This window comes from Mus pahari, chromosome 2, assembly GCF_900095145.1.
Source record: "Mus pahari chromosome 2, PAHARI_EIJ_v1.1, whole genome shotgun sequence".
Taxonomy (NCBI): domain Eukaryota; kingdom Metazoa; phylum Chordata; class Mammalia; order Rodentia; family Muridae; genus Mus; species Mus pahari.
Genome location: NC_034591.1, coordinates 23542581 through 23566684, shown reverse-complemented (window position 1 = coordinate 23566684; position 24104 = coordinate 23542581). Strand labels below are relative to the sequence as shown.

General features: G+C 39.8%; 1 protein-coding gene and 1 pseudogene across 4 annotated transcripts in view; both read left to right on the top strand.

Annotated features, from left to right (window-relative positions):
* Nucleotides 1–24104, top strand: part of Lmbr1 (limb development membrane protein 1) — a 126750-nt gene that overhangs the window by 38992 nt on the left and 63654 nt on the right. For 2 of the 4 annotated variants that reach the window (XM_029535212.1, XM_021190339.2), the window contains exon 5: nucleotides 2806–2909. The exons of 1 other annotated variant lie outside the window; for it this stretch is intronic. In XM_029535212.1, coding sequence (XP_029391072.1) covers nucleotides 2806–2909 — 104 coding nt within the window. The remainder of the gene's footprint in view (nucleotides 1–2805; nucleotides 2910–24104) is intronic. One more of the 4 variants, XM_021190340.1, reaches the window with a different exon arrangement.
* On the top strand, nucleotides 23213–23820 carry LOC110316229 (annotated as a pseudogene).

The window sequence follows — 24104 nt, the reverse complement described above, 5'->3', positions numbered from 1 at the left end:
CTTATCAGTGAGTGCATATCTAGTGACTTCTTTTGTGATTGGGTTACCTCACTAAGGATGATACCTTCCAGATACATCCATTTGCCCAAGAACTTTATAAATTCATTGTTTTTAATAGCTGAGTAGTACTCCATGACACAATGATATCTTCTTATAATATATGTTATTTAAAATTGCTGTTTTCCACCATATCTAAAACCAAGCACATCATCTGTCCTAGTCAGGGTTTCTGTTCCTGCACAAACATCATGACCAAGAAGCAAGCTTACACTTCCATGCTGCTGTTCATCACTAAAAGGAAGTCAGGGCTGGAACTCAAGCAGGTCAGGAAGCAGGAGCTGATGCAGAGGCCATGGAGAGATTACTTATTGGCCTGCTTCCCCGGGCTTGCTTAGCTTTCTTTCTTATAGAACCCAAGACTACCAGCCCAGAGATGGTCCCACCCACAAGGGGCCTTCCCTCCTTGATCACTAATTGAGAAAATACCCCACACCTGGATCTCATGGAGGCTCTTTCCCAACTGAAGCACCCTTCTCTGTGATAACTCCAGCCTATGTCAAGTTGACACACAAAACCAGCCAGTTGATGATGTGTCTCTAGGATATCATAATTCACATAGTAGGAATTACTGTCTTATTTCATATTTTTGGAAAACCGTAAGGAAAATAATGTTGAACAGTTGACCTAGCGAGCAGAGATCACACACAAATGTTTGTACTGGACATGACACACTGCTTTGACCCAGGCGCATACAGTTCCGGAAAAGTTGTGTTTTGGACCCCTCACTCAGAGCAGGTTAGGCATGGGGAGACTGGATGGTCATGTGGAGATTGCTAGTAAAGAAAGCCAGGAGCTGATAGACCTGGCTCGGGGAGGGGAAAAGAAACAGGAAAGGAAAGGCAGAGAGTGGTGAGCCTAGCATGCTAGCAGCTAACAGGCCTGCAAATTAGTTGCCTCAGGGCAAGTGATGGTTAATAAAAGCAGAAAAGCATAAAGCACTTGTTCTGTGGTGACACAGGTTCAGTTGTCAGCCGTTCCTTCTTTCATTTAGTACTAATGATGTCCATACATACAGCATTTCACAGATGAGGAACCCGGAACCTAGCAAGGTTGCCACAGCCTAGTTTGAGACTTAGGTGTGCACGTTTATTTATCCCTCATTCTACATGCCCTTCCTGGTAATTGTAATTATTGCTTGTCAGTAAAGAAAAGAATAAAGCTTTTTTCCTTTTTTTGAAGGCAAGTTTTTCTAAGTTATCCTGGTCAGACTTGTATATTTTAGTGGTTTTCCTGGTATATGGGGTTGACCTTAACTTTTATTTATCTATTTATTTGTTTATTTATTTATTTGTTTTTTTTCAAGACAGGGTTTCTCTGTGTAGTCCTGGCTGTCCTGGAACTCACTCTGTAGACCAGGCTGGCCTCGAACTCAGACATCCGCCTGTCTCTGCCTCCCAAGTGCTGGGATTAAAGGCATGAGCCACCACACCCGACAACTTTTTATTTTAAATATCAGAACATATTAAAGTATTCTAAAGCAAGTTTTTACTTTACATAATAGGAATTATATCTAGAAAACCTTAAATAAAATAATGTTGAACATTATTTTTATTTAATTTTAAGCTTTAAATGTTTAAATTAGTTTACCACTAAAAGATGTTAAGACAGGAGCTGAGGATGTAGCTCAGTCGGTAAAGCGCTTGCATAATATGCATGAGAGAGACCCTGGGTTCCTGCGTGCCACCACTGCCTGGTGTGTGTGTGTTTTCTATTTTAAAAAATAAGTGTTGAGTCAAATACTCTGCCTGTGACATACCTGACCGTGTACCTTATTTTTGTTGCCATCTATTGTGTCATAACTTGGCCAAAAGGGAAATGGCTCTGTGAGCTTGCCCACCTGGATCACAGTTTCTTTTTCACTTGGAATTCTTTGTTAGAACTCCTGTGACATGGTTTTAGGATTCCAGGTAGTCTGCCCCAATACTCACATGCTCTGCAGCTTGGCAAGTGACAATGCTGCCTGCTCAGGGACTCCTGAATGTCAGTAAGGTACTTTGAGCAATGCTTGCTTGGCTCATGGAGTTCTGGAAGTGCTAGTTTCCTCTAGACTATCTTAGGGTATGTATATGAAACACTTAGCTTGGCCCTGGTTTTTACTAACTGACAGGTAGATGCTAGTGACTCTAATTGAAATATTTTACTGATGATATGTCTGAAGAGCTGTGTCTTTGGATCTCTGCCTATAAGATATCCTTACTTAACTTACTTGAGGGGGAGTGAGGGAAAGTAGGCAGTTTCTATATTGGCTTTATTCAATAGATAAAAATTTCAGATAAAAATATTTAAAATATTTAAAAAATATTTAAATAAAGTTTAAATTTAATAGTAATAATTAAATGGGCTGGTGAGATGGCTCAGTGGGTAAGAGCACCCGACTGCTCTTCCGAAGTTCCTGAGTTCAAATCCCAGCAACCACATGGTGGCTCACAACCATCCGTAACGAGATCTGACTCCCTCTTCTGGAGTGTCTGAAGGCATCTACAGTACTTACATATAATAAATAAATCTTTTAAAAAAATAATAATAATTAAATAAAAATTATTTACAGTTTAAATAAATAAAGTTTAAATAAATATTAAAATACAATCATTTTCTAATAGTCAGGTTTAGATAGTCATTTCAAATAGGTATTGATTTTTATTAGTAAAATACAGATCTTGGTGAGCATCATAATTTAGTAACTTTGAAACAATGTGTCAGTGGCTAACCTGATTTTCTTAATTCTTCTTATTGTCATCTTTATAGGTTTGTGGAATCTTGCTTCTTTATTTTCCAATCTTTGTTTATTTGTGTTGATGCCCTTTGCCTTTTTCTTTCTGGAATCAGAAGGTTTTGCAGGCCTGAAAAAGGTAAGTAAATTGAGTTTGGATTAAATTTATTAAATGACTTATGTTGAACTAGGAGTTGATATAAACAAATAGTTAAATTACTAATTAATTATGTTGACATACTGTTGATAATATTAATAATATTGCACAGTGAATACCTTGTGTACTCAGTCAGTGAGTACGTTTATGGTGCACATTCACCTGGAGGAGTGTCTCCTGTGGAACTGACAGCCTGCCATCACAGCCATTCGTTAGGCCTTTCAGGGAGGCCTCATCTACTTAGAGCCCAATAGGACACATCTAAAGTACAAATGTTTTCAGGTTAGTAATGCATTATAAAATCAAGTACTCCGCAGTAGGTAGACCCCATGGTATTGAGAAAGGCTCATCTTACACAACTGTGGAAGACTTGGGAGTGAGCACACCGGAAAGCTTTTCCAGGGCGTCTGAAAACAGCATGGTCTTATAGTAGGGATGACTGACTGACTTGGATACAGAGTGTCCAGCCACAAACTTTTGGAATATAATGAAAAGATTTAGGTAATTAATACTTGACAGAGTGAGCTAGTGTTACAATAGAAGCATCTTACAACATTCTGAATTTTACTTCTATTCCTATTGTAATATATGGAGTGAATTATGCTTTCTATCTAATGTGAAATTGTAAGCTGTGGATTATTACTTGTTGTTGCCTCTTTTTGTATGTGGCATATGAACATTTTGATGTGTGTGTTTGCATATGTTTTTGCAGGTCCATGTACGTGTATAGGACAGAGAACAAAATCACTGTCTTTCTCAGTTTTCTTTCATTGTTATTTTTTTGAGACAGTGTCCTCGAATCTAGAACTCATTAATTTAGTTCAGCTGGCTGACCAATGAGCTCCAAGGATCTTCATGTCTCTGCCTCTCTAACACTGGAGTTACAGATATATACCCCTGTACCAGCTTCTACATGAGTGCTAGGGGTTTGAACTCAGGTCCTCATTCTTTCATGGCAAATACTTTACTGAAGTCTCATGGATTTGTGTGTCATTCTTGCCCAGGGGCATGCTGATGGCTGTGTGGTGTCAGTTTTAGTTGTGCTGCCAAAAGAGCACTGTTCTGTGGGAACAGTCTGAGTAACACTGGGGAAAGGCCCATGAGGGGGCCAGGCATTTACTAACCTTGTTACATCAGATGTGAGCCCTGCAGGTGAAAGCTAGCAGCTAACTTCCTGTTTAGTAAATATACAGAGAGGAGAATGGCTGTTACTTTGCTTTCAAGCTTCACATTGAAAAAACTGGCTTTCGTATGTTGGAATTATTTTATAGTCTCTTGTCTTAAAATTAACAGTTAAATTATGTAATAAAAAATGGTTACTTAGTTTTAATTTAGAAAGCTACTGTAGCTGGGTCTGATGGGTAGTGCACGCTTTTAATTCTAGCACTTGGAAGGTAAGAGACAGGTGGATCTCTGAGTTTGGGTCTGGTCTGGTTAACAGAGTGAGTTCCAGGACAGCCCTGGATTAACAGAGAAACCCTGTCTTGAAAACCAATGAAACAAAAAAGAAAGCTGCTTTACTCTTTATAGTTTCTAGAAGGAATTATGGCTAAAACCAAGGCTCAGTGATATTAAATACTGTTAACTTGTCTGAAGACCACGTGTGTAGAATAGCACTGGCATGACACTTGACATTCCCAGAGGCATTGCTCTCTTTGTAGTCCCACACTGGAAAGTACAAGGAAGCCAGCAAGCGGATGAGAGATAGTCAGGACAGAATGTGGAGAGGGAACACAAGACAAATGCTGACAGCAGAGCAGCTATGCTGTTAGAGAGTGTAAATAAAAGGGAGGCATCCTGAAACCCAAGACCAGAGGGCTTCTAGAACAAGCATAGCATACACAGCTTGACAGAGTGCTGCAGAGAACCGACAGCCTGAGGGGGAGGCCACTGGAGACTTAAGGTGTTGGTTTCTGTGGAAGTTTGGAGCTAGTTCTTCATAGATAGCTGTCTGTTCATCAGAAACTTAGTAAACGGCTCCATGTGCAAGTTACTGTGTCCTTAAAGGAACTTGCTAGGGCTGCTCATGAAGAGCTCAGACTCTTCACTCAAGGTCAGTGGGGATAACCAACGATGCACACAAAGAAGCCATAGCTTGCCATATATATATGCTAAGGAACTGTTGGAGCCACTGACAGAAATGGTGTCTAGCTGGAATGGAGCTGAGCCTGGTGGCCGAGCAGAGCTTGGAAGAGTAAATTTCAAGGTTTGCCCCTGGTCTTGAGTTCTGATTGAATTGATGAATGCTAGAGGATGGGGAGCGGGTGGGGTGGGATGGGGTACAGGGAGCCTCAGGATCAGGTTCTGGAGGGCTCAGCTCTGGCAGGTCGTTTAGTTTTGATGCTGTAAACAGTAGGGAGCTGGAAAGAGTTTCTCTGGAGTGTTTTTGCACCTACTGTTTCATTTAAGTGTAGTGATAATTCTGCATTTCAGTGTTTCTCATTTGCCACCAAGGAGAGGAGTGTCCTTGGAGTACATGTTCTCTCTAGTGCCAAGTGCTGTTGGGGAGGGAGTCATGCAGGCAGCAGTGCACAGATATATAGGTGTAGATGTGTAGACTCACTGAAGCCACTGGCTAGTGTCTGCTGTATGCATAATTCCTCCTCTTCCCAACCCTGCCTGGATGTTATTGCTTCACTGTTACTCTTGTTTGGCATTCCAGGCATATCTTCTCAATGCACACTCCTTGTGAAGATGTAGTTGTTAGTGAGACAGATCATGACTTAAGGCAGCCTCAGACAGTCCTTGCCTCTGCTTTGTCTGCGGTGACCAGCCAGTAAAGGGACCCAGTTATAGCTTGTGAGGCATAATTGACAACAGGCTCTGGAATTAAGACTCAGAGGTGAAACCCAATCACCTCTTGTGTTCCTCCTCTTAGACCAGTGGGTTTCAAACTTCCTAATGCTACAACACTTTAATACAATTCACCATGTTGTAGTGACCCCAGCCATAAAATTATTTTAATTGCTATTCCATAACTGTAACTTTGCTACTGCGATGAATTGTAGTGTAAGTATCTGTGTTTTCTGATTGTCTTAGGCAACCCCTATGAAAGGGTCACTTAACCCTAAAAAGAGGTTTTGACCCACAGGCTGAGAACCACTTCCTTAGACCTCATATCAGCAGGGAGAAACAGCTGAGCAGCGGTCCAAGAGACGAGCATGACATCTCATATCCACACTTATACAACTCTTGTTAATGCTAAGGTTGGAAAAAGATGGCTGTGGTTTGGAGGTAGAGTGGGGTCCAAGAATTAATGGTGTCCAAGAAGCCTGGCTACGCTGGCACACCAAGAAGAAGGGGCCAGGGAAGGGAGAGCTGAGGGTTCATTGGGTATTAACATCAGATTAAAGGCCTGTGTCACCACATCTGTCTCCCTGATGTATTAGTTTGATGACTAAATGAGGTAATTTATGTAAAGGCACAGCTTAGGACTTATTACATTTTTTCCCTTTTTTCCTCTTTCAAAACCATTTATATATATTTTTTAAGACCTGCAATTTATGAGGAGAATAGTGAGGAGATGGCCCTAAGAAAATAGCAGCTTCCACCATAGTAAAAAGACAGATGGCGCTGACAAGATGACTCAGCTTGCTGCCAAGACTGATGACTTAAGTTCAGTCCTCAGGACCATATGGTAGAAGGAGAGAACTGACTTCTGCAAGTTGTCTAGTGGTCCCTCATGTGCACTGTGGCACAGACCCTCCCCCACCCCCAACAAACAAGCAAATAGATACATTCAATTAAAAATAAAAGAGAGATGAAAGTCCCTGAAAGGACACTGAAAGCCCTGGAGACCTTAAGTGTGTTGTTTTACTTAGCACAGTGATTTAATTAAGACATAGTCTGTGAATGCACTTGGCTAATGAGTGTGTTGATCGAAAGCACTGGCCAGTCCTGAGTAATGTCAGATTATCAGGTGGTCTAACATTCTAAATTATTTTCTGCACTTTGAAGTAGAGAGTGTAGAAGTAAAACAAGCCAGTTTTAGCATGAGGGGTTGCGTCCGTTGACAAAAGGAAGGTAAGGTGTATTACAGAGCCTAGAGAAATGTTTTTAGATTAAGTGGTCAATGCTGTTTGAAAGTGCATGCTTATACAGTTTTAAAATCAGTTACGGGAAAGCTACAAAGGCTGCTAGCATTGTACAATAAATATCTCTTCAGTGTCTTGAAATCTGGTATGACATTTGACTTCTGGGGGCTATGTGCACAGGTTCTCGGTGTTTCTCCAGCAGCGACCATCTCTATGGCTTCTGAGGCTATTTTGGAACAGTGAGCTATACTATGAGGTTGCTCTTCGTGCTGTCGTTGACTGCAGTCATCAAAGTGTTTACAAAGATGGCTGATGAGTATATGTATGCTCCTGCCTAACTGTTTGCTGATTGACTTCAATAGGCATATCTGTTTCTGACTAATACTGGAGAGACGGTAGAAACTTTCTTAGTGTAAAGGTACCCAGTGATTTGAGTCATGACAAACTTACAGTCTGGCTAGTTCCATTTCCCTTTCCCCTGTGACACCCTCCTGGGGTGTTTTACTGAGTTTACATCTGGTATATTCTCTAAGTGGCACATGGCCCCCATGCATCTATGGATTCCCCTGGGCAATTGATTTTAAAACAGCTCCTTGCATATTGTGCAGAGATGCGGAAATTGGCTACTGGCTGCAGGATGAATGCAGAGCTTGAATGCAGAGCTTGAACTGAAATTCCAGCGAAGCAGAATTCTCTACTTAGTTCTTAAACAGCTGTGTTACTTTAGACAGGACATTTTAGGCCTAGAGAGCTGGTCACAACTTCTAAGGGCTGTAAATAGCCTTTCCTCTATCTTCTTACACGGGGGTGAGTTGCTGTTTTGTTAGGACCATCTAGTCACCTTTTTTTTTTTTTTTTTTTTTTTTTTTTAGATAGTAAGAAGCCTGCTTTTGTTGTAGGGACTCGACTCCCTCTTGTAGCGAGGTTTCTTAGGTGTATACTATTTTGCAGCCATGCACTTGCACTGCCATAGGCATTGGGTGGTGTGTGTTTGAACATGATTTTGTGCTTGGATCTTAATTCAACTCAATTGGAAATGCCCATGTTGAATTTGTTTTGACCTCAGTCATTCAATGGCATGAGAGAGTCAGCGGTCTGAGGGACTGGAATCATCTTAGAGGAGATCACAGTGCTGTGACTGTCACTTTTGTCCGTGGTATAGTGCTTTCTTCCTCTTCTGTTCAGAAAAGACCTCTTGGTTATTGATAGTAACTCTGGGTGATATTTTCTGATTTTGTAATGAACTCCAGAGGGTAATGTACTGGCCAGTATTAAATGAGAATAATATATCAGATTTATTTTGTATGTTACCATCATATTTTGAATTAAAATCTTATAGAGACAAAATTAATGAAAGTGGGGAAAAGATCTCACCATATGATTGTTTTGTAAGTATAATGTAAATATGAAGACAGATTAATTCATGAAGCCCAGGACTTTTTCTGGTAGCAGATTTATATTGCCCTTTACTTTAATGCCTATCTTTGATTTGAAGTCCTGGCATAAAACTTAACATAATGACAGCAACATCCTGACCAATTATCCAAACCATCCAGCCATCCTAGAGTGTCCAGAACCTCACACATGATCTATAGGATTAAGAGGTTAGCTCCTGTGACTTCAAACAAAGTACTTCCATAATAAAAGGAACATGCACGAAATCTGAGGTCACTTCCTCTCTTAATTAGTTGCACTGACCAGGTGGAGGCGAAGCACTTTGCTGGGCTCAGGCTGTCCATAAAGCCAAGCAACACGACAGCACAATAGAGGAGGAACTAAGATCGTTTTAATATGTTTCTATCCTGTGTCACAGTTTGAGATTGTCCTGGTTTATGTCGCTTTTGGCAAACTTACATAAAAGTGACCTTGTACTGTATTTTATGACCAGATGACTTTTCCCCTCAGTGGCTAATTTGTCTCAGGCCTCCATCTTTAAGAGAAGAGAGTAGGAAGTCCAGCCTTGGACTCCATGAGCGTTCATTGGATTCTTTCATTATTTTTGCTCGTTTTTTTGCCACTGATGATCCATAAATTGTTGGAAATGAGCGATCAAGGAAGTGCTGCTTAGTGTTAGTGGCAAATGCGCATACTCAGCCTGCTTCTGCTGGGTGAAAGGAAATCACGGACAAGAGGAAGGCTCCTGCTGGGAACCTTGCAAGGAAATTTGACTTGGGCATGTTTTGATCTTGGCATTTATTACAGAAAATGAAGTCATATCTCACTAACTGTTGCTATGTGTTAATTTGATTCTCCCAACACCTGCAAGAAAAAGATGTAGTCATGTATTCATCAGAACCCTGCTCTCCCCCACCAGGGAGCACTGGTTTCTTCCTGGAAATAGTAAGGACAGGATGGGCTGGTTTCAAACCACAGCAGCACTGTTCTTCTGTGAAGGGTAGCTGTGCCGTCTCTTGAACTTTCCACATCTGGAAATGCATACAGGAACTCAGGGGAACTGATCACAAGGAAAAGAACATGTGACATTTCATTTGATGATTGTTCAGATTTACAAAGATTGTGACTTAAACTTAAGCTTCTAAAGGAGTGAGGTAAATAAAATGAGTAAATAGAAGTGAGTCTGTTGCCACCTTCTTAGTGCCATGCATGTATGAAGGAGTTAAACCCCTCCTAGTAAGTGCATCTGTGAGGGACTAATTACATCTCTGGTTACACTGTTTGCTTTTGTTGCCACCCTTCTTAGTATCCTTGTGAGTTTGAGGGAGGTAATTACATAGTTAGTTACACTGTCTGGTTTTGTTGGTGGTATTTGGTTTTGCTACATCACTCACTTTTCAGGCACTATGGTTCTTTGCACTAAGGTTCTTTGATCTCATCTGCTAAGTATTATGTTAATTTTCTCTGTACTTATAAAGAATAAGGGATTTCTACATACAAGGCTAAATTGTCTCTTTATTTGAATAATAATGAGTTTTGGACTCAAGTCCAGACTCTCCTTACCTACTTACTGTGCCTCAGATATATTTTTCAAGAGTGTTTCTGTGAGGCTTGCTGCTCTCACCTGCATTGGTAACATGCCAAAGTGTGCTCGGAGCACAGTTATGTTTAGTGTTCACATGTGTCTAGCTAATGAGACATCAGGAGTGTTGTGAGCATTACTTTTTCACACCATAGCCCAGGAATCTTGTATTGTTGTGAGTCAGATAGTGGCTCACACATGCAATTGTAGCAGTTGGGCAGCTGAAGGAAGAGGACTGCAAGGGCTAGGCTAGCTTGGTCTACAAGGTGTGAAGCCAGGTCTCACGGCATTGTATTGCCACGGGACACTTTTGTTGATCTCTCTCGAATTATAAGGTCTGTTTTATTTAGAAAAGTACAGGTCATAAAAGATGGGCTGTGCTGTTTTCATAGGGAACCAAACCTCAGACTCATTTAATAGGATGATGAAATTAACTAACATCTCTGAATATCTCATAGTTCAGCCCTCTGTTAAATGAGAAGAGCTTTATGAGGGAAGGAATAAAAAGCTACTAGCTTCGCATTTGAAAGTAATATGCTTCTAATTACCACGCTCCCAATGCTTACATTCAGAAAACAGTTTTATAGAAATAATCATTACTAATTAGAAACTTTCCCCTATTTTTTTGTGGTGTGTGTGTGTGTGTGTGTGTGTGTGTGTGTTGAGGGGTAGGGTGTAGAATTGAAAACTATCTACTTTTAGGTTAAAATGAATTTTCTTCGTGAGTGAGGTTAGATGCCAGATTTAATGCTGCTGGAGGTTTCTTAGTATAGTACCCCAGGCCGACGGGATGACTCACTATGCCCCATGCAGTTTGAGTTGTAGATCTGTGTCTGTTTGGCGTTTAAACTCATATTCACTTGCCTATAAAATCATTGTTCAATATGTTGCTCTGGTAGCAATTTGCAGTGTCTGTGAAATATTTGCTAGTGACTCTCTGAATCTACACAGCTGAAACTGTCTGGCTGAAACTTGGTGCAGCATATTAACCGACAGCCCGTTATGTAGTTTGTATCCCAGGAATAGAAGTGACAGTGGGACTGTTTGACAGCTTAGTGTAAGTGGCATCTCAAGTTGTGATGAACTATTCCAGTCACTAACTATGACAACACCTCAGACAGCCTCTGTGCACACCTTCAATTAAAAGAAAACTCTAGACTTAGATAAATACTGCAGCGATGAATTTTAAACAGCAGACATATTAAACTACACATGCGTATGTATCTTTTTAGTGGTAAACTAAGATCAGGTAAAAACTGAAAAAAAAGAGGGGTGCATTTATAGCTAAAACATTAAAATAAATATATTAAAATGATCACTTTTACAAAAAGAGTTCCCTTTTTTTCTTGGAATATACTGAAAGAAGACATTAGAAATGATTTTTAAAAAAGATTTATTTATTTATTATGTGTAAGTACACTGTAGTTATCTTTCAGACACTCCAGAAGAGGACATTAAATCTTGTTAGGGATGGTTGTGAGCCACCATGTGGTTGCTGGGAATTGAACTCAGGACATCTGGAAGAGCAGTCAGTGCTCTTTAACGCTGAGCCATCTCTCCAGCCCCAGAACTCACTCTTTATACCAGCAGGCTAGCCTTGAACTCACAGAGCTCTGCCTGCCTCTACTTCTTTTGTGCTGGGATTAATGGAGTGTCCCCGCACACCTGGCAAACATTGTTCCTTTGTTAGGAAAAACTGAAAGCCTACCTTATGTTGTGGTAAGGGTGCATTGCATTAGATAACGTACATTACTTTGATTCCAGAGAGGCATTGTCTTCTTTCTGTTGGTTCACCGTACTGATTGTTCACTTGGAGATTCCAACAACTGCTTTTTTATCTGGAGCTAGGCTCCCTTCTAGTTTTGTTTTCTTAGATGTACAGTTGCTTGTATAACTAACTTTCTTAAAAATTTGGATGGCCTCGCATAGCTAACAAACCTATTCAAACTTACATTGTATGTCTTACATACACAGTGCTCTAAAAGCTTGACTCCATTTTTTATTTAATATTATTAGATTTACTTATATTTTATTTTATATATATGTATGTGTGTGTGCTTGATGTCCACAGAGGAGAGAAGAGGGCATTAGCTCCTTTTGAGCTCCAACTACAGGAGAGTGATTATGAGCCACTATATAGAAGATGAGAACCAGATCCAGGTCCTGGGCAAGGGCAGCAAGTGTTTTTAAGCCACTGTTTCCTTCCGTTAGGCACACCTGTTCATCCTGTGCTACTCTTGTTGAACGTGCCTCTGCCTGGAACCTGCGTTCCCTTCCCCAGCTTCGAGTTCAAGCCCGTACAGTGTTGTCTCTGACTGCAAGTAGTCCCTCTCTCTTACCTGCCAGATTCCTGGTTTTGTTTGATTCCTCAGGGTTTCCAAATGCTCCTCAGGGACTTTATTTACTTGTAACTGCTAGGGTCTCCCTCAGTAGGGTTACATTGTGATTGTTTGTTGATGTGCTTTTGACACAAGTACTTGGGACACTGTGGACAGAATTCTTATGCGGACAATGAGGCATGAAAACTTTCATGTCTTCCTGAGTTTATGAGAAGGCCCAGGAGTGCTCTATACATCCCCATGTCTTTAGTAGTTGGTTTAAAGGAGGTAAACAAGCTGATGCCATTATTAAATATGGCTAAGTAAAACAACTTAATTCTGTAGCAAGCATTGTGTATTATTAAGTGTATAGTTCTCAAGAAAGCAACAAAAATCTCTAGGAATTTGAGCAACAACAACAACAACAAATAAAAAGCAACAGAGAAAGGACAAAGCCCACAACCTCCAGGGGAAAGAGAGGATGGAAGCTCCATTACTGAGCATGGAGGAGGTGGCAGAAAGCATCCTTGTGAGAAGTTCTCAGCCACAGGGCAAATTGATTTAAAGTGAAGGTATGCCCTCAGGACGGCTTTCAGACCCAGTTCTGACAAAAAGACATCTTCCCTGGGAGTTTATCCATCCAATTGGATCTCCCAAGAATTTGGAGTTTAGTATTATATCAATGTTATTAGAAAACCCTAAGTCAAGAAGCTAGTATAAAAGTTACTGAAAAGTATTAAAATATCATTTCATCATTATCTAACATATAAACTAACTGAACATATACTACTACAGTGGCTTATATAATGTATATTTAAGGTAGATTTTGGGATGTTTATTTGATATAATTTAAAATTCATACTGTATAATACATTTAACTTGGTCCTACTTGTGCTGTCTACTGTCCCTTAAATTAATTGTGGTTGAAAACTCAGGACATGACAATAAGCAAACAGAGCATTTTTTTTCAGGTTTTTCTGTTTCTTTATTGTTAGCTTCTTTCTTGGTAATTTGATAGTTGATTTAGCTCTAAAAATGCTGTTTTCCTTCCAAAGCAGATGTGTATTCTATTTCAGTTTACTTTTTCCATGAGTTCTGTAAGGATCTAATATAAATATAAAATATAAAATATCTATTTTAGCTAATTTTATAGGATGATTTAAAGAGCAAATTACAGTTTTTATTTATATTAGTGTTCAGTTTTCCTATAAAAATTTATATAACATCACTCCTGACTTTTATTTCTTAATGTTAAATTCTTTTTTTTTTTTTTTTTTTTAAGATTTATTTATTATATGTAAGTACACTGTAGCTGTCTTCAGACACTCCAGAAGAGGGAGTCAGATNTTGTTAAGGATAGTTGTGAGCCACCATGTGGTTGCTGGGATTTGAACTCTGTACCTTTGGAAGAGCAGTCGTGTGCTCTTACCCACTGAGCCATCTCACCAGCCCGATAAGACATATTTTGAGGCTTTTGGATCATAAGCTTAGAACATCAGGAATCATCACTAACTCTTTTTCTTTTCTTTTCTTTTCTTTTCTTTTCTTTTCTTTTCTTTTCTTTTCTTTTCTTTTCTTTTTTTCTTTTAGTCTATGATTTCCTGGCATTTTTCTACAAATTCGTTCCCATCTACTTTTTGTCTCTCCGGGCTGTTAGTAGTATATTTTTTCCAGGCGTAATGAGATAGATGCAGTTCAGATTACTAACTGCTCATACAGATGCCGCACCCAGGGCTGAAAAAGGGTAGAGTGATTGGTTCTATGCTGTGTGTTTTCTCCCTTTGTGAGTGTGTGTGTGTGTGTGTGTGTGTGTGTGTGTGTGTGTGTGTGTGTGATCATGCCAAAGCTGCACCTCTGGTTACTTTTTATCTCTTGCTTGGAGTACTATTGGTCTTTATCTGGGACATGGCAGTCAAATAATTCCATGCTAAGTTTTGTGTTCTGTCCTTGTTTCTGACTCAGAAGAGATTCATGTCCTCTATTTGAATATGCTCAGATTTCTCCTCCAAAGATGGGTATAGGGTTTTCTCCATCTCTTTACCTTTTTTACTGCTGTGGCATCTCATGACCTTACTACTCTCTTTAAGGAAAGTGGTTTTTAGTCTACTCATAACTGCTGAGACTCAAATGACACACTATAGAACAAGTTCTTCCCGAGTGCACCTGAGCTTCAGAGCCTTCAGGTTCACTTTTCCTGTGTTGTTTGGCTTACTTGGACACCCTCACAAAGCAAATGGTTTTAGATATTTCTCTTGTACATATTGACAAATGCCTTGTTTCCATTAATATTTTATTTTTTTTAGGCAATATTCTCAAACACACAATTCTGCTTCAGCCTTTCAGGTGCTAGGATTACAGGCCTCTGGCACATCTGAGAACATTTTAATTTAAATGCTTTATAGAAAGCCAGTTAAATTATGTTTCATGTCATTCATTGTATTTGTGTTACTGTACATTGGTTATTAGTGTGAAAATGTATTATTTGTCTTCCCCACTGTGGAAGTTTGAACCAGAGTGACTTTCATAGGCTCATATAGTTGAATGCTTAGTCATCAGGGAGTGGCATTACCTAAGAAAGATTAGAAAGTGTGGCCTTGTTGGGTAGACGTGTCCTTGTTGGAGGAAGTGTATCATTAGGGTGGTTTTGAGGTTTCAGATGCTCAGGGTTAGGGCAAGATAGTCTGTTTAGAGAAGCAAGCCCTGATCCCACTAGATCCACCTACACCAGAGGTAAGATATAATAAAGAGAATAAACCTCTAATCAGAACTTTATTGAGTTTTTTCCTTACCCTAGTCAGAACAAATATGATTAAGAGAAACAAAACAAAACAAAACAAATACTGTTGAGAATGAGAGGAAAGGGGAACACTTACATAATATTGATGAGAATTTAGTTAGGCTAGCCACTCTGAACATTAGTATAAATTTTCCTCAAAATGATCTATCAAACTATTATATGATCTAACAATAATTCTCCTGGAACCCAAAGGCTCTAGGTTGCTGTGACATTTATTTTATTTTATTTTATTTTTTTTGTTTTTTTTTTTTGGTTTTTCGAGACAGGGTTTTTCTGTATAACCCTGGCTGTCCTGGAACTTACTCTGTAGACCAGGCTGGCCTCGAACTCAGAAATCTGCCTGTTTTTGCCTCCCGAGTGCTGGGATTAAAGGTGTGCACCACCTCACCTGGCGACATTTAATTTTAATTGTAAATTTGACTGTATAACTCTCCAGTACTGTGAAAATGTACCTTTAGGTGTATTTTTTGAGTATGTTTGCAGAAGGTTTAACTGAAAAGGAAAACTCTCTTATCTGGGAACAAGAAGATTAGTGGGAAGGGATGGAAAAGAAAGGTAATGAAAATGTCTTGTGAAGTCCATAGCTACTACAATGAATATACACTAAGAAAACTGAAAACTAACAGGATAAGCATTTATAAATACATAGATAAATAAAACAAGCATTTGAGAAAATCCAACTGCTTTAGCAAGCTTTATATCACCTTCACTCATTGTAGAGCAGTGGTTCTCAACTTGTGGGTCATGGCCTAGGGATTAGATGACCCTTTCACAGGAGTTGCCTAAAACCTTTGGAAAACAGATATTTTCATTATGATTCAGAACACTGGCAAAATTACAGTTAGGAAGTAGTGACAAATAATTTTATGGTTGGGGTCACCATAGCACTAGGAACTGTATTAAAGAGTCATATCATTAGGAAGTTTGAGAAACACTGTGTTAGAGTAATCTGAAAGGAGAGAACTACAACTGAGAAAATGCCTTCATAAAATCATGGATTATCTTAATTAGAGATTGTTAGGGGAGGGCCCAGCCTATTGTGGGTAGTAGCATCTCTGGGCTGCTGGTCCTGGGTTGTATCAGAAAGCAAGTTGTGGTGGTTTGAATATGCTTGGCTCAGGGAGTGGCACTATTAGGAGGTGTGGCCTTGTTGGAGGAATTTATCATTGTGGGCATGGACTTTGAGACTCTTGATAGTTGCCTGGAAGCCAGTTTTCTCCTGTTTGCTTATGGAACAAAAATGTAGAACTCTTAGCCCCTCCAGTGCCTTGCCTTCCTAGATGCTGTCATGTTATAGCTTTGATGAGCTTTGATGATAATGGACTGAAATGCTGAACTTGTAAGCCAGCCCCTATTAAATATTGTCCTTTACAAAAGTTGCCTTGGGAGCTGGAGAGATGGCTCAGCGGTTAAGAGCACTAACTGCTCTTCCAAAGGTCCTGAGTTCAAATCCCAGCAACCACATGGTGGCTCACAACCATCTGTAATGAGATCTAATGCCCTCTTCTGGGGTGTCTGAAGACAACTGCAGTGTACTTCTATATAATAATAAATAAATAAATAAACAAAAAACAAACCAACCAAAAAACAAAAGTTGCCTTGGTCATGGTGTTTCTTCACAGTAATGAAACCCTAACTAAGACAGAAGTTGGCATGGGGAGTGGGGTATTGCTGTGATAGGCCTGACCATGTTTTTGTTTGGAGGAAGGTGGATTTTGGGACTTTGGATTTGGTAAGAAGTGGAATGCTTTAAGCGGGGCTTAATGAACTATCCTAGTAGGAATATGGAAGATATGGGTGCTGAGGATTATTTGAACTGCGCAGACCTGGCCCAAGAGGGTTCAATGAAGAACAGCATTAGTATGTAGCCTAGAGACCGTTTTTCGTAATATTTTGGTGAAGAACATGGCTATATTTTGCCATTGTCCAAAGAGTTTGCCTGAGGCTAAGGTGGAGGGATTTAGCTTAATTTCTTTGACAAAGGAAGTCTCAAAACAGCCTGGTATAAATTCCATTGTGTGGTGATTATTAATGTTCACTCTTATGAAGTACATTTAAATGAAAAGGAGCAAGCCGAGAAAGGAAGAATATGATATGTATAGTTCAAGTAATAAAGGGATACCAGGAAGTGTAATGGAACTGAATCCTGTGTTCCAGGAGATAAACAGGTTAAGGGAGTGGTGATCTCAGGGTAAGAGCCAACCTAGTTAAGTTTCTTGTTTGTGTTTGTAGTTGAACAATGAATTGTTATGTCATGTTAGGTGTTATGACCTAGATTGTTTTCATTTGGAGTTTTAATTTGGAATGAACTATAATCCAGAAATGAGGGGCACACTTGCCATCCAGATCTTGAGGCTGGAAGACACAGTCCTTTTTGATCCAGATCTTGAGGAATAGTGGCCATGAAAAGCTTTGGCCCAGGCAAGTAGATCTCTTTGTTCAAGGCCTGCCTGGGACAGAGCAGGTTCCAGGTAAAGAGAAGTTTAAGTCCAGTCATGATGGTACATATCTTTAATCCCAACATTCAGGAGACAGAGTCATAGAGATCTCTGAGTTCAAAATCAATCTATGTAGCAAGTTTCAAGACAGCCACGCTTAGACAGAGAGTTGGAAAACAGAAAGCTGGTGATATTAAAAAACCAAACCGGCCATGTTCCAGCTCCAGTAAGCAACTTTGGCCATGTGGCTCTGGCTTTAGAATCAAGAGTAGAAGGAGACTACTGGGACAGTTGGTGATGCTGGTTAGCTGGAGCTAAGAAATTAGTGGTGATTAAGAAGAAACCAGCATGACTGAGGTAAAATTTTCTGGGTAATGTTTTCTGAGAGCACAGAGAAACTATGTTCCAGAGATAGCTAAGGTTGTACCTCATGCTGCAGCAGGACTTGGAAATGTGTAAGAATCACTGAGGTTGGTATTGCTTTTGAAGACATGAAGGGGTCAATGAGGACAGCTGAGAGGTTTGGTACTGTGAGAGGCCAGGAAAGTCCATTGGTGGAAGGTGCAGCCCCAGTTAAAGTTGACAGCCCAGGACTGAAGGGATCATGCAAAGAAGTTGAGACTTAGCACCAAGAAAGGAGCCTATGAGGGGTGAAACCTAGTTGCACCAGAAGACCTCAGCATGCTGGAGATGCTCGTGCCATGGGAAGACCACCAAGAACAGCAGCATGAGTAGTGCGGAGTCCACCAGAGTGCTACCGAAGGCAGAGCTGGAGTGGTGACCCAGGCGTGTGGAGGAGCCCAGAAGATCATGAAACAAGATCATTGGAACAAGAAACTGTGATGTTGAAGTTGCCTTTGCATACTCCAAGATGTTTGAGATGCCAGAGCCATCGGATACCAGCCAAAGAAAGCTGCTAACCGAGAGAGGATTCAACCAAAGAGAAAGAATTGTGTTAAAGTCAACAAAGATGAAATGAGCTGGACATCTGAAAAGAGTTTTAACATCAGACATGGAGATGCTGAATTTGGAGTTTGCCCAGCTGGTTGTTGGTCTTACTTTGGTTCAGTATTTCCTCACTGTGGAGTTTTGGAATGGTAATATGTATCCTGTAATGTTGGAGCTATGTGATCTTCTTTTTGATTTTGATTTTAAGTGATTTAAGTGATTGGATGAATCTCAGAAGAAACTTTGAACTTTGGACTTCTAACATTGTTGAGACTGTTACAGATTATGGGACTTTTGAAGTTATACTAAATGTATTTTGCATTATGCTATGGCTAGGTATGGTCCCCATAGACTCACTTGGTTGAACTAACCTATGGGGGCCAGGGAGTCAAGTGTGGTGGAGTGGTGCTATTAGGAGGTGTGGCCTTGATGGAATAGGTGTGGCTTTGCTGGATGTAGTGTGTCATTGTAGGTATGGGCTTTGAGACCCTTCTAGCTATCTGGGTGCCAGTCTTCTCCTGCTTGCCTATGGAACAAGATATAGAAGTCTCAGCTCCTCAGTCACATCCCAGGCTCTAAAGCTGCAACACAACATTGCCACCATTAGGTTGGACTCTTTCTGGTAAATTAGCATAATGATCTTCACCAAGTAGTTGGTCTTTAGTAATATTTATCTCCCTTGCTATATTCTGTTGTTCTGTTTTTTTGACTTTGTGCATCCACCATGATAACCATTGTAATTGTTGTCCAGCTTCTGGGACAGCTGACACCAGTCCCTTCCAATCTTGGGGGATAGCCCTATTCTGTGTAGTCCAAGTATTTAACATTTCTTTAACAAATGGAGAGTGTAAGCTGTACAATACCGGAGTCTCTTTGAGATGCTTTAGATCTAGCATTTTTATTAGATGCTTGGTTATTTCATTATAGGCAGAAGCACCATCATTATTACCAGGTATTATGCTTTTTAATTGTTTTTTGTTATACATTCTAGACAACAGTCCTCTGTTAGATGTACACATGGCAAAGACATATTCTGTAGGCCAGCTTTTCAACTAATTCAGCTTCCTTGCAGAACAGAAGTCTTTAATTTCACTAAATTACATTTGGTGATTATACTTATTTCCTGTGTGACTGGAGTCCTATTCACAAAGTCCTTATATGAACCTATGTTCTCACATATACTCCTTACTCTTATAGAAGCTTCATAGCTAACATTTGACTCATTGGGAGTTGATTGATGGGTAGGAAAAGAAAGAAGGATCTGGTTTCATTCTTTTTTTGTATAGAAATCCAATTTAACCAACACTATTTGTTAAAAATGCAGCCTTTCATCTACCGTATGTGTTTAGTATCTTTGTCAAAAATCAGGTGCCTGTAGGTATATGGACTTACATCAGGGTTTTTGGTTCTATTCCATTGAGCAGTGTCACTGCTTTTGTGCCAGTATCATGCATTTTTATTTTATTTAGTATTTATTTATTTTTTACTTTGGAGACTCGACAGTGTATCTTGAGATCAGGAGGTACCAGCAGCATTGTTTTTTGTTTGTTTGTTTGTTTGTTTTGTTTTGAATGCTTTCTTTTTTTTATTAGATATTTTCTTTATTTAAATTTCAAATGCTATCCGGAAAGTCCCCTATATCCTCCCACTGCCAGCAGCATTGCTTTTATTGTTCAAGATTATTTAGACTTTTTGGGATATTTTGTGTTTTTATATGAATTTTAAAGTTCATTTTTCAATTTCTGGAAATTTTATTGGGATTGCATTAAAATTGTAGATTGTTTTTGGTAGGATAACTATTTTCACAATATTAATTCTACCAGGTTTTTCTGTCTTCTGATGTCTTCAATTTCTTTCTTCAGTGTTTTAAAGTTTTCATTGTTTAGGTCTTTGAATTCCTTGGTTAGGTTTATTTTAAGGTATTTAATTTTTTTTTTGATGCTATTGTGAATGTGATTGTCTCCCTGGTTTCTTTCTCAGTCTGTTTGTTATTGGTGTATAGGAAAGCTATTGATATTGGTATGTTAATTTTGTACCTTGCCACTTTGCTAAAAGTGTTTACTAGCTCTAGGAGTTTACTGGTGGAGTCTTTGGTGCTTCTTTGGTTAAAATCATGTCAACTGCAGAGATACATTGACTTCTTCCATTTTTATTTATATCCCTTTTATTTCCTTGCCTTGCCTTATTGCTCTAGCTAGGACGTCAGCTGTTATATACGAGCAATGAAAATGAACACCTTTGTTTTGTTCCTGATGTTAGTAGAAATACACTCCATTTAACAGTGGCTATCAGTTTGTCATAGATAGCCTATATTGTTATCATAGGCCATCTATAATAAATGTATGTTCTCTCCATCCATAATCAATTCAGAGTTTTTATCATGAAGGAATATTGGATTTTCTCAAAGCCCTTCTTTATGAATTGAACTGATTCTGTGATTTCTGCCCTTAAGTCCATTTATGTGGTGAATTATGTTTGTTAATTTATATATGTTGAACCATTCCAGGACTCTTGGAATGAAGTCAACTTGATCATCAGAAATAATCTTATGGATGTGGTCTTGAATATAAATTGAAAATATTTTATTGATCATTTTTGTGTCTGTGTTCATTAGGAAGGTTGGTCTATCGTTCTTTTCCTCCTTGTTGGATGTTTATCTGGTTTTGGTATCAGGTAAATACATAAAAAGATTTTGGAAGTATTATTTTTCTATGTCATGGAACAATGTGAGTATTAGTGTTAATTCTTTGAAAGTCTGGTGCTGAATCCTTCAAGACTTGGTCTTTGTTAGTTGGAAGATTTTTATTTATTGCTTCTATCTAATTGGTTACTATAGATCTGTTTAGTGACTTCATTTTGGTTTAACTTTGGTAGGTCATAGACATCTTTTCTATTATATCTATCTTTTGTATTTTCCAAATACAAAATGTGGTAGAATGTAAACATTTAAAAATACCCTCTGATTCTCTAGCATAGTCACATTCAAAGCCCAGTGCCACTTGTGTGATATGCCTCAGTGCCACTTGTGTGATATGCCTCAGTGCCACTTTTGTGATATGCCTCAGTGCCACTTGTGTGATATGCCTCAGTGCCACTTGTGTGATATGCCTCAGTGCCACTTGTGTGATATGCCTCAGTGCCTGGACTCTTTAGGCGTCATAGCATATTCTCTCTCTCTCTCTCTCTCTCTCTCTCTCTCTCTCTCTCTCTCTCTCTCTCTCTCTTTCTCTTTTAAGGCCCGATGCTTGCTTATATAGATCTATATCTTAGACATTTCTCTCCTTGATGTATTTACAGATTTGTAATAGAAAAAGTATGCTTTTGGACACATGTGGAGCTTTCCTAATGGATGGAGACACAGAGAGGGGAGAAACAGGAGTCAGTGTGATTTATAGTCACATAGTATACTCAGAAGACCTGGTTCCAAGGCTCAGGATGTATGTTTGGGGCTGGAGGAGCTGGTAGGAAAGGATATGACATTGATATTTCCAGGTGTTGACATAAACAACAAAGTAGATAATGATGCCATTAGTCCATGTTACTGAAGGGAGATGAGATAAAGCAAATGAAACTGAGTTTAGAATAAAGTTCATGCCACTTTTGTGATGATATCTTAGGGGTTTATGGATCTTGGCCACAGAAGCATATCTGGTCTAAAATGCGCTCTTCAATGTTGTTGGGTATGTGACAAGGTCAGGTTAGCTGAAGGAGAACTAAGCATTTTGCTGGGCTCAGTCCTCAGGGGCAGGGGAGCTATTCCTTTGGGGATGATGCTCCAGACCTTGCAGCCCTTGGTAATTTTGATGCATGTTTACATTTCAGAGGCTCTCATACAGAGTGTGAGAAGACTGACCATGTAAAATTGAGTTGTGGGGTTTAAAAAAATAAAAATGGAGACAAGTTGCGATGTAGAAGAGCAACTGAGGGAGTCATAGCTATGTCTTCCTGCTGTAGAGGTGGTATCAATAGTAGCTGTGAAGTGGAAGAAGATGACAATTTTCAGACTCCATGGAACAACTATAAGTAACCGGAGGTGAGTGTACAGACTGTCGGCTCCGTGCAGGCCCAGTGCAGGATTCAGCAGAGATTTCTTGTGCTTCTGAATAGTTCCTTAGGGTCAGCGGGCATTCCGAACTTTTGGTCTAATATCCACCTGTCAGTGAGTACATACCATGTGTGCTCTTTTGTAACTGAGTTACCTCACTCAGGGTGATATTTTCAAGTTTCATCCATTTGCCTGTGAATTTCATGAAGTCATTTCTCTGAGAAGGGATATCTGGGTTGTTTCCACCTTCTGGCTATTATAAATATGGCTTCTATGAACATAGTGGAGCATGTGTCCTTATTATATGTTGGAGCATCTTCTGGGTATATGCCCAGGAGTGGTATAGCTGGGTCCTCAAGTAGTACTATGTCCAGTTTTCTGAGGAACTGCCAAACTGATTTCCAGAGTGGTTGTACCAGGTTGCAATCCCACCAGCAATGGAGGTCTGCTGTCACCTGAGTTTTTGATCTTAGCCATTCTGACTGGTGTGAAGTGGAATCTCAGGGTTGTTTTGATTTACATTTCCCTGATGACTAAGGTTATTGAACATTTCTTTAGGTGCTTCTCAGCCCTTCGAGTTTCCTCAGTTAAGATTCTCTGTTTAGCGTCTGGCTCCCGCTCTCACAGCCATTGCAGTACCTTGAGCTCCATAGAGACAGCGCCGGGGCAAGCGCGAGCTGGACGGGCACTGGGCGACTCTGTGCCTCGAGGAGGAAAATCAACTAAAAATGGGCAAAGGAGATCCTAGGAAGCCGAGAGGAAAAATGTCCTTATATGCATTCTTTGTGCAAACCTGCCGGGAGGAGCACAAGGAGCACCAGGATGCTTCTGTCAACTCAGAGTTCTCCAAGAAGTGCTCAGAGAGGTGGAAGACCATGTCTGCTAAAGAAAAGGGGAAATTTGAAGATATGGCAAAGGCTTGTTATGAAAGAGAAATGAAAACCTACATCCCCCCAAAGGGGAGACCAAAAAGAAGTTCAAGGACCCCAATGCACCCAAGAGGCCTCCTTCGGCCTTCTTCTTGTTCTGTTCTGAGTACCACTGCAAAATCAAAGGAGAGCATCCTGGCTTATCCATTGGTGATGTTGCAAAGAAACTCAGAGAGATGTGGAACAACACTGCAGTGGATGACAAGCAGCCCTATGAGAAGGCTGCCAAGCTGAAGGAGAAGTATGAGAAGGATATTGCTGCCTACAGAGCTAAAGGAAAACCTGATGCAGCGAAAAAGGGGGTGGTCAAGGCTGAAAAGAGCAAGAAAAAGAAGGAAGAGGAAGATGATGAGGAGGATGAAGAGAAGGAAGAGGAAGATGAAGAAGAAGATGATGATGATGAATAAGTTGGTTCTAGCACAGTTTTTTTTCTTGTCTATAAAGCATTTAACTCCCCTGTACACAACTCACTCCTTTTAAAGAAAAAAAATTTGAAATGTAAGGCTGTGTAAGATTTGTTTTTAAACTGTACAGGGTCTTTTTTTGTATAGTTAACACACTACCGAATGTGTCTTTAGATAGCCCTGTCTTTAGATAGCCCTGTCCTAGTGGTATTTTCAATAGCAACTAACCTTGCCTGGTACAGTCTGGGGGTTGCAAATTGGCATGGAAATTTAAAGCAGGTTCTTGT